The sequence below is a fragment of the Tyto alba genome, unplaced genomic scaffold (assembly GCF_018691265.1).
Source record: "Tyto alba isolate M040663 unplaced genomic scaffold, T.alba_DEE_v4.0 Super-Scaffold_3, whole genome shotgun sequence".
In the NCBI taxonomy this organism is placed as follows: domain Eukaryota; kingdom Metazoa; phylum Chordata; class Aves; order Strigiformes; family Tytonidae; genus Tyto; species Tyto alba.
The window spans coordinates 18283412-18301112 of NW_024881304.1; the positions used below are offsets into that span (position 1 = coordinate 18283412).

Here is a 17701-nt window from a genome sequence, read left to right on the forward strand (position 1 = left end):
AAAAAAAGACAAGAAGGAGCTGATACTAACTTTTGCTCATCAGGAGCAGATTTTTTTTTTTCCCAATTGTTTGTTTAAAAAAAGAAGAGAACAGAAAATAGACCGTAAACCCTCCACACTGGAAAGAGTCTACTATTCTAGGCCAAACACCCCTCCATAAACCCTGCATTTGTATATTGCTTTGGGAAATCACACAATTTAGATATTACTGACACAATTACTAACGTATCTACCCCAGTGACTGCTAAGTAAGATTTGCCCTGCTGTGTTACTCACAGCCTGGTGGATGTCAGCCTTCACTTCTTCACTCAGCATTCCCTCAAACACAAAGGAATCGCCGAATTTCTCTGCCTATAGAAAGAACAAAAGATTCAACCACATTATCAAAGGAATGTTATCCTTAAAATGTCACTCACATTTACAGCTTTGTTTTATCAAGGATAAAGAAATTCTAATAGTAATTTTGAGTTCTCTTTCAAGGAAGCTATTTTGGAACAGAAGAGAGGGAATTTTATCTCTTTGTTGTTGTTTTTCAACAGCCACGGGACAGATGGTAGCTCACAGAGCTTCTGCAAATGTTTGTACTTTAATTAATTAAAAAGGCTACAGTCAATAACGTAACGTTCGGGGCATATTTAAATTTCTCTTATTTTCCCTTTGGGAATCACAACAAGACTTAAGCCTTGTCACTTACTGCTTCTTCATCACTAGCATCATCTTTTAAAGGGCTGTTACAACAACAATAGAAGAGGTAAAAGTAACCCAGTCATTATATCTAGCAATACATAAAGCCAAAAGAAAGAAAAAAAAATAATTTCAGTTCACGATACTAATATTGGGTTTTTTCCCCTTGGTAAACTAAAGTGGATTGATATACTAGGGAAGTCAAAACACATTAGCAGAATTCACCACATGTCCTTCTCAATTTCTCATTTTATTGTAGGCATTGAAACACTGAGAAGAATCACCACGAGCTGCTTCTCCCCACTCAGAACTCTCGAAGAAGCACAGTTTGAAAGAGGGATCCCATTCACCACCCAAACTGCAAGAAATTTTAGCATGACCGTAATGTTTATGTACTCAGTTTCAGAAAGGAAAGCAAAGGAAAAAAATACTTAATTTCTCTCACTTGGCCAGTCTGAATGACCTAAAGACACAAACACATTTATCAAAGAAAAAAAAACAACTTTGTTTTTGTCTCCTGCCCAATCTGAAAGACTCAAAGGCAAACAGGTTTAATCACCTAAAGGACCCCAGATTTCAGTTTGACAGCATCTATCACTGGCTTTTTTTTTTTTTTTTTTTTTAAGTTTGTTAAAAAAATCCTTTTGGTTCAAGATAGCTGTACATCTGGAGATTTTTTCCTTCAGCTTTCTATTTACTTTCAGGTTTCATTTGCCACTGGAGTTCAGTCTAGTCCTTAAGAAAAGAAAACCAAGAAGTAGATTGGCTCTATTTCCCCAGTCATTACAGTGGACATTATTTAACCGCACAAAAACCAGCTCAGCTGCATCCCCAAAAAACCCCTGCAGAATCAGTGCTGTTTACTGCTGAGTTTATTTTTCCAAATCCAGCATAAAAAGAGACCCTCGTGAGAGGGAATGGCAGAAAGCCTAAGTGGAGCACCCAACTACACCAGCTGAGCCGTGAAGGGGTCTGGAACAGGCTCCATCGGATGCAGTGCTGCGTTTACAAACCACTGCACCCGCACTCGTTCCAGAAGCTGTTTGCAACAAGTAAGCCCTGTTCAAACTCAAAATTGTTAAGCAACCTTTTTTCATAATTATTGCGCTAAGAACTTAAAAACAGAAATAGTGCTGTAGATAAAAGAAGCCCTTCATCCAACCAGAAGGATCCTGTCTTCCAAATGAGAACCAGTTTATCAAGTGAATTCAGCAAAGTGCCTCCTTTGAGACCTGATCATCACCGAGGCTTTTATTTGCCTAAAAGGCCTGTCAGGGTTTTGCAAAAGTTGCGTAGGAACAGTCAACTGTCAGGAAAGATCAGTGCCTCATGCACAGGTAGCTTCTTTCTTGGAAGAACCTTAACATATTCTTTCTTAGTCCATTGTTCCCAGCAACATGCACAAAACTATTATTACAGGTGCTATTATATCTTCTTTAGACAGCAGGGCTGTCTATTGCTCAGCTCATTAGCAAGTAGCTGCGTTCAAGTTTTTTAAACCCCTTCTCCCCTATTCCTCTAAAATAAGGAAAATCTAACAACATAGTTATACTGGTACAACAATGTCCTAGTACCCAAAGATGGAAAAAAAAACAAACAACCTTCTCCCAAGCAAGGATTGTGACATCCTTCAGGCCAAAAAAAAAAAAAAAAAAAAAAAAAGCCTAAATTCTTAATGGGGATTTTGACAACAGAAAGATGACAGCAGATTATATACCCTTCCACCTTACCTCAGTAACATACCCAGTAGAATTCACAAATCTCTCGAATTCCTCATTGCTGACCTCATACTGATCCATGTAGAAACTGGTAACATGGACTCTTCTAGCAGGCCATTCTCCATCTTGCTGTATTTCAGGCTCATCAGTGCCCATGGTGAACACTCCTCCTGGAATAGCGACCATCTGCAGAGAAAACACCACCCAAAAGATTATGGAAATGCAAGACTGAAAAGTCTCTTCTCCTCCACCTCATCTTCGGATGTGCATTTGCTTTGAGCAGCATTTCACTGACAAAAACAGCACAACAAAATGGCAACAGTGGCATCTTCATCACCACCTGTTTGGAAGAAATAGCAAGCAGAACTTCAACTGAGAACAAAACCCCCCTTTGCTGCTCTTTCTACATGAAGTCTGAGTAATTCAGAACTTTTACTGAGGGTAATTCTTGTGCTCTAATGAGGAAAAACACGTTTCCCTACTGTACCTAAGAGCCAAGAAACAATCCAGAGTCCTTTCTACTCATTTTCAGATGAGGAATTTTCACACTTCACACAATTCCTAAGAAGGCTCGATACATCAGTGAAAAATCTGAAGATTAAGAAACTGTAAAGTGCTCTTTTGTGGACAAGCCTATGCTTGTTTGCGTACTAACTGCACAACAGGCACATGCAGCATTATTACCAACCATGCTGCTAACTTGCAGGTAGACACAGCACCTGCAGCTGTGTGTGCCAGAGATGAGACAAGCTGTCAAGTCAGTTATATCCACTCCTCTGGAAGACTAGCTTGGGCAAGAGCCTCAAGCCTCAGAAGTTAAGGATGAGTGACAGAATAACATTTTAACTATTTCAATATGACCTTTTCCCTTTGAGGCCTCAGCCAGTTTCCAGAGAGACAGAACACGTTTTCCCTCAGCTTCAGTGGGCTCTTTGCAGGACAACAAAGGCCCCAGAGATCTTGTCGTGCCTCATCAGACATTTCCTGAGAGGCCTCTAAAGACTACACACTGAGCAATACACTCCTCACCCAAAAAAACAAGAGCATCCATGATCCCTGTTCAGAAGCTAGTGCTGGAATGAAGAACGACAGCTCAGGCTGCATAAAATCTTCCCAATGGGTGGGTGATGTTTCAAGGTCTGCCTACCCAAGTGCTAGCTTGCCAAGAAGTTATCCAACTCATCATCAACAGATGAAAGAATTGGGGAAGAAAACTCCTTCTCCTCTTTTTTTTTTTTTTTTTTTTTTCCCCCATATTCCCAAGATACCTTCACCCCCTGAACTCATGCTGAATTCAGCCACCTCACACCTCCTCTGGCAACGGTCAGAGGCTTGTGAGTGGGTGAGCCCCAAGAAAGCCGTCCAGCACCGATGCACGCACCCCCTGTAGAAAATCATCTGCCATAGCATATTGCACCTGAACATACCCTGGCAGTGATCTGTGATCACACACTACTCTTACAAAGAATTCAAGCAGGCAGTCCAGAGACAGAACCTAAAATGAGCAAAGCCAGTTCTAAGAGATAGCAGCTTTTTTTTTTTTTTTTTTTGCAAGATCCTGATGTTTGGTATGCAGGAAATTCAAGTCCAATAACAGAAATATTCACTGAGAGAAAAGTTTCCAGACTATCACACTTCTAACGCTTCTCCAGAAGTTTAGTTTAAGTTCTGACAGAAAAAGAAACCTGACTTTTATATGTAAAACAAAACGCTCAAACAAAATTCCATATGCATGTAGTAGAGTAACACAGTGTGCAACATGTATATTAAAAGTAGCCAAACTGCAGAGCAGGTTGTAAATAATGTGAACCAATGTAACATTATTTAGATGAAGGGATAGGTTCACAGAACCCAACGTGAACTTTGGATTTTGTACATATAGCCATTTTGTAGCACAGCCTAGATTAGAGGGCCTTGATTCTTCTATAGCTGGGGTTTAGGTTTTTGGTTTTGTTTCAGTTTTTTGTTTGTTTGTTTGTTTGTTTGTGGGTTTTTTATTACTTTACAGGTTTCTCTTCATAAGGTCAGATGCTTTCACCAAAACAGTTCATCTAGATGAACACAAATACTGACAAACCAGGAAGACAAAAAGAATCATGTTACTTTCCAGCTTCTGGAGTTTACTGTTATTTATGTAGTTACAGCACCACCAACACACCAAGTGATCAATAAATCCATTAACATCCACCACCTCTCCCTACTCTGAAGGGAAGTTGAAGTACTTCACATAACCTTGCATATACAGTTTCACTGTTTCTTCTCCACTACAGATCTCTCCTTTCGCTTGGGTCTCTCCCAGTTCACACAAATTGCAATGGACCTGTAAGAAGTACTACAAATCCCTTTCCTTTTAACTACCCACATTTGAAGCTAGCTGCATCCTCATAACTTCATCTCCACTAAAAAAATCTGAGCGCTTACAGATTGTCTTTGATTCCATAAAAGGGCTTCAGGATAAATTTGCTTACATTTTTTAGGACTTAGGGAATGACAGCGTGGTACAAAGTTGCACCACTTCCTTCCTTGCAATTTCTTTCCAACCCACTGTAGCTAAATCAACTCCCTGAAGCAGTCTTCAAAGCAAGATTCAGAGCTCACTAGTGAGCTGCTCTCTAAAAGCATGTGAAAAATTTATTCTTGCTTTACAGCCTCTCAATTCAATTCCAAAACCTGAAAGATGTCAATAGATGGCCAGTGTCTGTTCAGCTAGGAATGTCCAAGGGCTTCCTTGTGAACCTGCTGCTTTTGCAGCCCTCTCACGCAGTGACATGTCAATCAATATCGTGTCCAACTGATAGCAAATATTGATTCCACAGGATTATGCTCCCCCACAAAGGCCCATTTTACAGCTCCACCTCCTGTTTGGAAATAGGACCTTCCTTTGACAGCCAGCTTTATGATAACACCACGTCATCGGCTGCAAGGCGCAGATGTCTGACAGCGCTCTTCAGCTGAGAACACTGGAATACAGCACTAGGAACAGATTTTCTGCATACGCATCACACCCAGAAACCACACTGGAGTAGTTAATTAAGCAGCTTTAACACCCAGTTTTAAAATACAAGTAGCTAACACCAAGGAATTAAACCCTAAGAAATATCGGAGTTGAACTATGGCAGCAGAAAACCAAAAGTGGAGGCTGACTTATGTCTTTTCCTGTATTAGGTGATTTACTGTAATCGTGTGCCCCAATAAACGCCTGTATCTTCACAATATAACTTAGCGCATGCGGCATTGTCCTCAAAGCTCAACTTCAACAACAAGGACCACATTTGCCCATGATCATACTGATGTTGAAAGTATTATGGTAATGCAGAGCAGACCCACTAAAGTACTAGCTTCCCATTTCTAAAGATGTATTGGAAATAATTCATCTTACTCGTGGTTGACGTAGAAACCAATTTTCCCCTCACTTCCCTTCTAGTAAAAATGTTTTCTACCTCAACATAATCATTTTTTTTTTTTGAACACAGCTTAAAATCCAAAAGCAATTAGTTTTCATTGTCTGCTGTTGAAGTTGCCAGCTTCCTTGCAGAAAGGAAGTGTCAAATAATTTTTTCACCCTACAGTAAAATCCATCACATGAAATGTAGATTAGTGATGTAGAGCCCAAGTGCAATATGAATTATTTAATTCACACTCTTGAAATATTCTCAGATTTCTTAAGTGGAACCTGCTATAGTAAAGTTGCAGTTACGGCTGTGCATCTTTTCCTTTACTTGGCAGGTTTCCACAGTGCCTGCGTGACACCGGCTGTCCGCGAGGTGACACAGCTTCCCAGTGTTACACGACCACAAGGCAATCAGAGAGGCAGCCCCTCACATCTTTACTATCCACAAGCCATCTCGCACAAGAACACGATCCAAGCCTGCTGCAATATCATTTGGTCTGCAAAAATTTACAAGCACCTTTCACGAAATGAACAGCAATCCCATTACTAACAACTGAAGATAGCTCATCCAGCAAGGCATTTGGTCTCTAATGACACAAAAAGTTTCAGCGTCCCTTTGCAGTAGGCATCATCCCAGCAGACTAACCCACGTGAAGCACTACTTTCATCAAGAAGGCACGCTCAGTGTCTTTCAGAAGAGCAGCAGCGGCACATATAGAAAGGAATAAGCAATTAAGTAGACTTTCAGCTGAAGACAACCTGAAAGGCTTTCTAGACACAGATACATAAATGATAGCTTTGTTGAAATACACACAAGAGAGACACAGCAGTTGTTGGAGTTTCAAATCTGTTGATACCAACAGCAGCCTGAAAGAAACGGGGCCCAGGGGAAACCAGAGCCACATCAGTATTGATATTTGCCAAGGAAAGAGGAACACCAAGAGAGCTGCCACCTCCCCGGGCCCTGCGGCAGCAGAAGCCCCGCTCAGATGAGTCCTCTGGCACCCGCGTTCCCAGCGTTAACTCCTTAAAGGCACGGGGAGGCCCTGCCGAAGTAAACAGTCGAAAGAAACACCGGGAATCGGTCTGTCGTGCCTCACCTCTGCGCAGGGCAGAGCGGCCAGGGAAGGCCCGCTGGCCCCACAGCCCGGGCCTCGCCTCCCTCTTGAGAAGCACCCGAACGGCCCTGACACACACACACCCCACACACCCACAGAGGCACAACCCCGCTTTTTGGTGTGTGGGGGGGTGTCTCCGTTATCCCCCTCAGCCTCCCGCCTCACCGGCCCGCCGCCCGCCGCCGCTGCCGAGTACCGCCGCGCTGCCGCCGCCGCCGCCGCCGCCGCCCGCCCGTCGCCCCGGCCCCGGCCCCGGCCCCGGCCGGCGCTGCACCCGCAGTCCCCGCCGGGAGCCGCCGCTCCGGTGGCCACGGCCTGGAAAAAGAGAAGGAAACAACCGACCAGCCCAACACAGGGTGCTGCGGGCGCAGCCATGTTGGCGGAAACACCACGTGCCGCCTCGCGGTCAGGTGACGAGCCGCGCCTTAAAGGGCCAGTGCGCCCTTAGCCACTTCTTTCTCGCGGGGGACTGGGAGTTTGCCTTTCCCTTCTCTAAAAGTAACTGGGTGCTGAAGCGAACGTGGCCTCAGTAAAGGACTCAGTCCTGTGCTTTTTCAGAGACCCGGGGCTCTGGTACCTAACGGCCAGTATTTAATGTATGCGGTGCTCAGATTTATTCAGGATGTACATCAGGTACTTCTTACAGTTAACATCCTTGAGAAAAACATATACATGAAATGCGCGGAGATAGGTCTGTGTTCCCCAAAATAATTCCTTAACTACCCACCAAAACAATCCCTGGGCACAAAACACCCATCTGTTGCTCATTTCACCCCCACGGGGAAAAAATAGGGAAATACAGGCACAGCCTTTAAGTATTCCCACTTTGAGATGTCAAAAACTGCTACTAGGGGTCATTGTAGTTGACCAATTATGTTATTTAGCAATATTCGTAGTAAGGGAAAGTTCAGATTGCATGGGTAACCACTCAGCAGAAGCCAGGACCGGCCCTTTTGTAAACTCTCCTGGAAATCATTGTTAGTAACCTGCACCAAAGGCAGCGTTCTCGAGGCCTTGGTCTCTGGCCAAGGCCATCAACATCCATGTTTTAAGCTCTTTCTTTCTCTTTTGCAGAAAATTGCTGCAACAAAACTGTGGGACAGCCAGCAGCATGGAGATAGCATTAACGTCAGAGACTCATCCAAGGTGCAGGTCTAAGCCCCAAAAAGTGGGTGCTTACAGCTTTGATTGTGTTTAACAGCAGTATGTAATGTGAGAGTGGGTACATGCCTTCCTCCTAAGAGGAGCCTCATCTCCTTTATTACTAGGGGATGATGCAACTCACCATCATTTCAGAATAAGGATTTAGGGAAAAATAAAGAAACGGTAAATTCCTTGGGCGGTTCTGTTTGTGTATCTATCCTGGGCTTTCGATTTTTCACACTTCAAAAATGGATTTAACTCAGTATGACACAACCGGTCTTTATAGCAGAAACGTCGCCACGGAACAAGGGGAAAAGTATCGGTGGAGGGCGAAAAGGAGAAACCTGCTTTTCTTTCCATGTGAACATCAAATCTCGTTACTGCATTTTGGGGGGTTTTTACAGGAGTTTTCAGTGCAGGTGACAGAGAAGCAGTTTGTAACGAGCCCGGTGAATAGCAACATGCTAGTGTACAAACCAAACAGGTCAGGAATGGAAATGTATTTTATAGAGGCACAATGGCCTCCTACTTTGCTCTTGGGAGAGGTAGCAATTTGCTGTTAGTAGCAAGAAGCAAATTACTACCCCATTCTGTGCCAGCTCAGCCGGCTGGGACTTTGTGATCAGAGCAAAGGCTCTTCCCACTCCCTGTACCCCCGCTAAGGAGCTGGGGCAGGACCAGGTGCACATGCCTGCTTTCTTGTGACATAAATCCAGAGTCCTGCTGTCTCATTCACAGGCAGAAAGGGTGCGCTGCCTCCGTGTTCCCCTGTACTCACTGCACAGGCAGGGTACGTAGCTTAAGGCAGATGGTGATCAGCTGTCTCAATGCAGAACTGTCAATACCTTCTACATCAGGGAACTGATAAACCCTTGTTTTCCTTCATTTTTCTTGTGGTTCACTGTAGCTGTTGAAGATTTTGGTGCTTCATCATGTAAACCTTTACTTTGTGTGGGAGCTTCTGTGCAGGACCGTCAGCAGGATAGATCTTCTTCTGGATCCTCCACTATGCTAAAAAAAAATCTTTATTCATTCTGTGGGTTATTAATTCTAAGTTTTTAATATATTTTTTTATCATGATACAGGTTAGGACTGTGCAGCAAAAAGAAGCACGACCATAGTGAAGCAGGGGGGGTGTTTTTGTTTGTTTTGTCTTAGTACTGGAAAGGAACACAACTGTATTTGCTGTATGAAATTTTACTGTGTGTAAAATGACAGAGCTGGGAGTCTTCACAAGGATGCATTTCAATTATCCATCATTAGTCCCTTTTGCCCTGTGACGTACTTAGAAAAGCATCAGAGTGCAGGAAAACAAATGAATACAAATTTAATTATAAAATCAACCCTTGCTGCTTTGGGGTCAGACAATGTAAACATTCCTTTTATGTTGAAACAGTGATCTTAGCCCCGTGCATTAATGAATCTTTATGAAAATGCAAAGTGAATAGAACCCTTCTCCTTTCAAATTTCCAATGCAATTTACAGAAATGACAGCAAAATCTAGGTATCCAAATTCTACAGTCTTCTAGAACTGAAAACAGTCTGCCAGGATAACTTCCCCTTATTAAAGCCATGGGATTTGGGCTGTATAATGATGAAATTCATGAAAATCAGCTAATTTCCAGTGAGCTGGGACAGTTCTCTAGCATACCTTGCCCATTCATTCTCATTGCTCATTCTCCTAAAATTCATTTCTGCATCATTTGTGTACTTCCATCAGGAAGTTTTATGTTCCTTATTCTCTCAGGAGATGAAACAAAATAATTACAATTACAGTTTGCTTCTGAGCAACGTCCAACTTCCAGTTTGTAATCCTGAGGACTCCTGAGAACTTTTGCTGGTGTCATTTATTGATCGTGTTTGTTCACAGGCAGCTAATCTCTTCCAAACAGGGTTTAATTATTCTCTTTCCTTGCTCTGAGTGCACCGTGCTTGAGGATTAAGACACTGATTTCACCGTTATTAAAATATTATAGAAACGAGCGACTTTTCAGCATGGAGCTGAGAAGCTGGGATGTTGCCTAGCATTTGTCCCTATTGTTAGTAGTGCTTTTCATCTCCTAGTGCTGCAGTGCTGGCATGGACAGCTCTGACGACGGGAAGCTTTTGTGATCATCTACCTCATCATGAAGACCAGCCATGAGCAAGATTAGACAGTTTCATCCTTAGAGTCCTGGTGGCTGCCTGGAATATCTTCTGCTCTAATTTTTCTTCCAGGGCTGCTGCTTGTGCAGCTGAACCAACAGCAGAGGCAAAAGGTGTACAAACCCACCCAGCAGGCTGGAGTGCTTTCCGTCCAAAATAGTCCAAAGAAGTCAACAGTTAATTGGAAATTTGGCAGCATAAAGCAAGATGATACTGCTCTTATTCTTGCAAATAAGAGACTTCAAACTTCATCTTAACATCTTACATCAATGTTGAATTCACATAATTGCTACAAATAAGGTAGTGATGGAGCAGAATAAGGTTCAAAAAGGAGAAAAAGAACGGAGTTCTCCATTAGCCAAAAAAAAAAAAAAAAAAAAAAAAAAAATATCTCTTTCAAGGTGTTTTCCTGGGACTGAAATCACATATGTGATTGGGCTAAACATATATATTATAGCACTCTAAATACTGAAGTGATATCTATCAAGTAGTATTGTTTTCGCTATTTCCTCTCTGATTTCTTGAGCAGTTCTCATTCCTTAGACCCTCCTTGTGTATGTGCCTGTGATCTGTGCCCAACCCCTGTTCACTACTGAGCAAACGGGAATCTATTCCCCATCTCAGGGGCTACCTGCTGTAGTTCACATTATCAGTGCAACAGTTGCTTTAAGAGAATAACCCTACGGTACTTCTGTGTGTGAAAATTTTCATTCCCAGACAGCCCTAGTGTTTCATCTCTTCTTAAAGCTATAAGGTTATAGGAACCTTATGAGCTCACGACTCCTGCAGCGGCATCCCAAAGCAAGTTCCTACAGAGATACGGAGACATTTACCACTGTTGGAAATTTTCATTCTTATCTTGTCTTTGCCAGTACCCCTTCAAATCTAGCAAGTTTTTTGCAGTACTTGATCGGTATTTTTGGCTGAAGGGCCTTCAGCAGCAGGAACTCCACAGCCTTTGAAGAACTGACCAAGACTCAGAAGCAAATGCAGTCTATGAGAGAAAATGTAGCCTTTGATATTCTACCTTCCGGCGAGGCTGCAAGATCAGAGCGCTGGTAGGCTGCAGAAGCACAGGAGACAAAGGATATGACTGCTGTGGGAGAAGCATGGAGAGAGCTATGCAACTCTTCAGACAGGGAACTGAGGATCTGCAGACTGGGATAGAGCAGAATGTCCTCAGGTCTCCTCTGCTGTCCCCTGTGCACCCCCTGTTCACAGAACTTCACACTCTCAGGTTGAGTGTGGCTGGGGGACCCATTCATCCTCTGTCTCTGGGAATTTTCCCCAAAATATAGCTTACATTGCATGCAATATCTAACCCACTGCTGCTGCTCTTAAATTAGAACTCGGTAATGAAGATATTTCAAGGCATCCCGCTAGCATAACTGCTAAAGGTGTTCAGTGGGCAAAGCTCTTTGCCACTGGCTCTAGTGACAGTCCTTATGTCACTGCCTGAGTGCACCAGACGTTCTAGCCATTCACTGTCCTCAGCCTACTGAACTCATCCAGAGATTAGATTTGATTACATGAGAATTCATTACAATTACCTAATGATATTAGGCACCATTACTCTGTCAGATTTCTGATGAGTAATGGCTTGTAGTATTGCAGCCATTAATTAAAACAGTTGAATTCTATTCACTGAACTTTACTTAAATTCCTGATCTGGACTTCAGCTTCTGCATATTTTTGCTCCATAGCTGCAATTACAACTGCTCCTATGTAACTTTGTAACAAATAACCGATATAGCGGTCAGTGAGGTTGAATCAGATCACTGGCTGATCCGGATTTGTTCCCTTTCTCCAGTGGCAGTCCATTGCTGTGGAGAGGGGAACAAGCAGCGAGCAGCAGCACTTACACACCTTTTCCTCCCTGTTACCTGAGGCAGCAGGTAGGCGTGGGTGGAAGTGAGAAGAAATAATAGTTTTCTTCACTTGATGCCAATTAAACTATTACAGCAGTTCTCAGCGCAAACATTGCATCCACTTGGTGCTGCCAAACATAGCCACGTGTACCCTACAGAGGGCATAAAATTTACAGCGTAATCGTGGACAATACACCTTGAGTAATATTTTAAGGACATATAATTGCATAATGGAATAAATAAAAAGAAATATTACTTATTTTTTATCACTGCTGGTCATTCAGGGTTAAGTTGCGTTGTCACTCAGTAGACAGGCTTTAACCTTGGCAGCATCCCCAATGCCAGATGGTCTTACTGAAGAGGAAAACAAGTAAAACTCGCTACTTTCAAAGTTTTAAACTGTTCTTCTGCAAGAGAGCAGGTTTGCCACCCTTCCGTCCAGCCGACCGCTCCCAGCAGAAGGCTCCCACCTTCCAGTCCCCCCAGCAGCGAGAGCAGGGGGTGTGTGGGGATAACCCCGCCAAAACTCAATCCCGAATACTTAACCTCTCTTTCCGCTATTCTGCACTTCCCAAACCGTGATAGCACCTGCGACCGACTCTTTCTTTATCCCGGCTCGGTTTCCTCACGGTTTAGGTAGCGGGTAAACCCGTCCCGGTTTCTTCCCGCCCCCGGAGGCGGCAGATGGGCCCATCTCCCGGCGCTAGGGCTCTGGACGAAGCCCCCCAACCCCACCCGGGGATCAAATACAATTTCAGGTCCCCTCCCCATTTAGGACAACCCCCCCCCCCCGGCCCCCCTGTTTCGACCACACACACCTCTAAAGAGCGGCGGCAGCCGGCTCAGCCCCACTGTGGGGGTCGCCCCCCTCACCAATCCCGCCCGGCCCCGCGCTGGGCATGATGGGAGTTGTAGTCCTGCGGTGGGCCACCCCCGCGGCGGAGCGGCGGCGGCGGGACTCCGCTACCCGGCGAGCCCCGCGGCGGTATATAAGGCGAGGCGGCGAGCTGCGAGCGCAGTAACCATGTGGTTGTGGAGCTGAGGCGGCGGCAGGCGGGGTGGGGTGGCGAGGCGGGAGGGGGGGGGGGAGAGGATGAGGAAAAAGCTCGGCGCAGCCTCCATCCTAACGGGACCGGGCAGCGCCGAGCCGCCGGCATGGGGCTGCCGGGCCGCCGCTAGCCCGCCCCGCCGCCACCGGAGCCAGGTAGGGCCGGGGGAGGGCAGCGGGTGGGGAGGCAAGCGGGCGAGCCAGCCCCGCTCTGCCGCCGGGGCAGCTACTTCCTTCCCTCCCCCGGGCCTCGGGGGATGCAACCCGCCGCTCGGCGGGGCCGTGGGGTCCCCCCCCGGCCCCACGCAGGACGGGGGAGCGGAGCCGCGTTCCGCGGTCGGGGTGGCCGCTGTTCTCCGCGGGACGCCCGAGGCCGCGGCGGGGGGACGGCGTGTCCGCTCCAACTTTCCCCGTGTTTTTTTTTTTCTCTCTTTTTTTTTTTTTTTTTTCTTTTTTTTCTTTTCCTCCTCCTCCTCTCGTAGTCGAGGCACAGTTGCGAGGGATGTTTCGCGCGTTATGTAAACACTTGCGAGCGGTGATGGGGACTTGGCCATGGGCGAGCTTATTCTTAAATGGTCAAAAGCTGGGTGACGGCGGGTGGATGTTTCTGAGGGTCTTGGTAACTGCTCTGACAGCCCAAATATTTAGCTGTTTCCTGGACTACAATAACTGGGCTTCAGCAGCGGGGGGAGAGGGCACATGTGCATTCCCCATGTACGTGGGATGTGCCGTAATTCTTGCGCGGGTTTACATCTCGATGCTAAAAGCGCAAATATTGCTCGTTGCGCTGGTTGTTTTGGAGCTGGAGACCACCTTGGGGCTCCCCTGGCTCTGCAGAGGGGCTGCGTGTGCCTGTTGCTCCGGGGGCTCAGGCAGTGTAACCCTGGGGTGCTGGGGGGCTTTGCTGCACGCAGCAGCAGGCACGGTGCACAGGCAATGGCTTGCAGTCAGGTTTTCCCCTCTGGTATAAAATCTTTTTACCCCATGTGGGTTCAGTCTGGCTCACTGTAGTTTGTATTAAAAATCTCCAACAGGTGAAAGGTTTGAATTACTGCATCAAATCATGCGACAGGTTCGCATGTGCCCGCTCAACTGCAGAGGGGTTGGCTTGTGGTGTTGCTGCTCTCAAATCAGGAAAGGAAAATGGGGCTAATACAGTCCAGATCCTTACCTTAGGAAGATTTAGTGACTCGAAGTCGTGTGTGGAGTAGCGTGCGTGTTTGGTAGCTGTTTGTTTTATTTACTGATGAGAGCCAATACCTGTGCATGTGTTTCATTTCTTAAATGTGCACTTTGTTATTTGCCTTTGAGTTTCTTTTCCTGTGCTTGGAAATTTGCCTGGTATCCCAGGACTTCCAAACCTGTTGAGCCAAAAGACTCGCTGACTCAGAGCCCAGTCCAAAGGCCCACGTCTGAATTGCTTTTCTTGCAGGGTTCAGCTGCGCGAGTTTGGGATGCGAGGTGAACCCAGTATCCGTTTCTCTGTGGCTAAGTTAACAGGCTACCAGGCAATGAAACTTTTGCTTGCGATCTGAACTTCTACTTTAAGCCAAGTTCCTCGCGCAGCAAATATCCCAGATTCGAAATGCTCAGTGGCTTTGCCAGTGTAAGGTCAGTGCCTGAAATAATAACAGCATTGCACGGTGTCCTGAGAGGAGCAAAGTGTTGGGTGTCCAACGCTGTATGTAGAGTGAGCGGAGCAAACGGTTGGCATGGATCAGGCCAACAATTCTGGTGTAACAGGACACCTGGTGAAACAGATGTGAAAGCTTACCAGCAACTTGAAATAGTGAATGTGTAGTGGTCAGTGTGTGTAAACAAAAGAAGGAGTTATTGTAGAAATGAAAAACATGGTTCCACTGTTTTTCAAAACAACCTGTTAACAGCAGTCCTGACAACAAAGCTGCTGAGCTGATTTATTTCTAATGTGTTGTTTAAGCCATCTTTTGTTTGTCAATAATAATTTTTTTTCTTGGTTAAATACCTTATTCCACCCTGAGATGGTAATGTTTGCTTAGATGAGTTTTTTCCCAATCTGCTTGTTTTGCAGCATTGATTAAGCCTTGCGATAGGGAGTGATCTGGTTTCCTCTTACAGGGGTTCATAAATTAGGAAGTAAACAGCAAGAGTAACTTTGGTTTGCCTTTGCAATCATGGGGTGGAGCTTAACTACGGGAAATAGTACGTTTTTCTACGATTTGCTAGTCCTGAACACTGCTGTTGGAGGTGGAAGAGGCCCTTGTGAAGAACACTGAAGGGGCGAGCGCTTGGTCAGTGTGGTTTTTTCGGTGGCTGTTGGTGTAGCTGCAGGTCGGGGTGAGAACAGCCGGATGGAGGACGTGTACAGGTACTGACAAACAGGGCGGCGGGTGCGGTGAACAGCAGCTATGGTTCTGGTTCTAAACAAGGGGTGTAATGGGATCTTACTCATGGCACCGTCAATCCTCTCGTATCGCCTCAACAAATCTGTGTTGGCGTGGGGTGGTCTAGAAAGTGGAAAAGTCAAGTTCAAGTGAAGAAATAAGCTCGAGTCCTGGCAGCTCACAAGTGCCATTGCAACTTGGAGCAAGACTTGCAAACCGTGGTGTCCTGCTGTCGTGTGATGTGAGCTCTTGGTCTAATTTGATAGTAACCCTACTTGTAAAGGCAATGCTGAGTGAGCATTACAAAGTGGCAGTGTGAGAAGATGGCCAGTCACCTGCAAGAGAGGCAGGTGTTGGATAAAACGTGCAAGCCAGGTTCCAGCTCCTTCACTGCTGTTTGCGTGTGTGCTAGAGGAAAGGTAACAGTCCCGGTGGCCTATCAAATACCAGCTGGTGTGGTCCAGAATTCCATCCTGGAAGCAGAAGCTCCTTGATGAGCTGGTCTTTCCCGATAAATTGCTGAAGTGGACAGTATTGAGATTAAACTTCTTTTCAGTGCTATAAAGCAGGCTTAAAGCAAGACCCAGATATCCTGAGCCCTTGTCTCATACCTTCCCTTCAATGAAACAGTCAGAAGAGCAGGTGTAGCTCGTTCTGGCTGTTTTGTTGACTGTGCTGTTCCCCTGTGATGCTGTGTGTGGTGATTCTTAAGTGCATAGCGTACTCCTTAGGAGCATCTGCTGTGTCAAGTTGCAGAGCGTACAGGGAGTCTTTGAGACATTATTACCCCATAAATATAAGATAGTTGTAGTTGTAGGATTGTGTCTTAAAGACGGGAGGAATCTCAAGATCCCGTGGGAGGTGGGATGAGGGTAGTGGCTCTGTAGTAGCTGGTAGACGAGCTGCTTGCTCGCCCGTGGGTGAGTGTGAGGGAAGGCAGCTTCACCAAAGCAGCTTAGGGAGACCAGAGGGGTTTAGAGGTAGAAAATGGTGTGCTGCTAGAAAGTTATGTAAATGTAACATTTCTGTCACAATACAGTCGTGGTATTAATCCGGTTTTGTAAAAATCTGCCTTACGGTACATTCCAAATTGGTTCCTTCTGCTGCAGAGATAGCACCTTCACTAGTTTCTGTTGCTTCAGTGGCCTGGAGCGTTTTTTCTGCCTTTTTTTGTGTGTGGTAGTACAGAAGATGAGTGAGAAGCCATTGAGCAATTTCACATAGTGGCCTACGCTGGGTGCAGACAGGTACTGCTTTACCAGGGGCTGGGAAGGAGGAGACTTGAAAAGCTGGTGGACAATATTTCTGGGCTGCGAAGCTGGATCCTGTCTGTGGCCATAGCTATTCAAAATGATTCCTGTGCTCTTCCGCTGTGCATCTCCCAGAGGCTGCTGCAGGAGGCAGGATGCCAAACAGCATGAGCTTTGATCTGGCTCAATATTCTTTTCTGATTTCTGGTCCCAACGGGCGCTACAGAAGCGCTACAGCAATTATTGCCTGGTTCTCTCTCCTGGCACGGATGGACGGTGCCTGGGTACGGAGGCAGAACCCTCTTAGCAGGGTGCTACAACTGCTCCTTAGGTTGGCAGAGGCAACCACAGGAAGCGTGTGTTATTCTTGCTTGTTGTGTACCTGTTGAAAGTACACTTCCAAGTCTTCAGAGCAGTTGTGTTTTATGGGAACAAATTCCTTTGGGGGGGGGGGTGGAAACTGAGATAAAATGAAAACTGCAGAAACTGTAATTGAAATGAGTAAAGTGGCAGAATTCAGCTGTGGATTGTGAACTCAGAGTTTCGTTTTTATAGTTGTGGTTTTGGTTAAGGCTATCAAAACTGAGATCAGAATTTAGTTTTCCTTCCTAACAGTGTTACATGGAGAATAAAATGTCACTTCAGATCTGAGCAAGTTAACCCTCTGGAGAGAAAAATGTTTTAGAAGTGTGCATGGAAGTGTGTGTTATTTTGCTGCTTTATGGCGTGGGGAAATGTAACTGCATCCTGACATGCCAGAATGCCAATGTGACAGGTGTCACAGAAAGCAGAGTGTTCATATCTCGCCGATCGTTCGGCTGAACAAGTTAGCAAAGCACGGTGAATAGCTCTGAGAAAACTGAACGCCACATGAAGCAAATGTCTGGGTTAGGATGTTAGAGAACGTTTCTGCTTTTGGTGTAATCTGATACCAGGCTATAAGCAAAGAGGCTTGGATGCTGGATCCGAATGA

At 45.4% G+C, this 17701-nt stretch overlaps 2 protein-coding genes across 15 annotated transcripts in view; one reads left to right on the forward strand and one right to left on the reverse strand.

Annotated features, from left to right (window-relative positions):
* SUMF1 (sulfatase modifying factor 1) overlaps nucleotides 1-12955 on the reverse strand; it is a 43340-nt gene extending 30385 nt beyond the window's left edge. For 3 of the 4 annotated variants that reach the window (XR_004407179.2, XM_042799651.1, XM_042799650.1), the window contains exons 1-4: nucleotides 12886-12955; nucleotides 12324-12421; nucleotides 2415-2588; nucleotides 277-351 (exon numbers count right to left, since the gene is read on the reverse strand). Coding sequence is in view for 3 of the 4 variants with exons in the window: in XM_042799651.1 (XP_042655585.1) it covers nucleotides 277-351; nucleotides 2415-2588 (249 nt within the window). In the remaining variant the exon portion in view is untranslated. Of the gene's footprint in view, nucleotides 1-276; nucleotides 352-2414; nucleotides 2589-7076; nucleotides 7118-12323; nucleotides 12422-12885 lie in introns of those variants that run through there. The other variant, XM_042799653.1, reaches the window with a different exon arrangement.
* A 166-nt stretch (nucleotides 12956-13121) lies between these two features.
* The window catches only part of ITPR1 (inositol 1,4,5-trisphosphate receptor type 1), a 177296-nt gene continuing 172716 nt past the window's right edge, over nucleotides 13122-17701 (forward strand). For all 11 annotated transcript variants that reach the window (XM_042799767.1, XM_042799768.1, XM_042799772.1 and 8 more), the window contains exon 1: nucleotides 13122-13271. The gene's annotated coding sequence lies outside the window, so the exon portion shown is untranslated. The remainder of the gene's footprint in view (nucleotides 13272-17701) is intronic.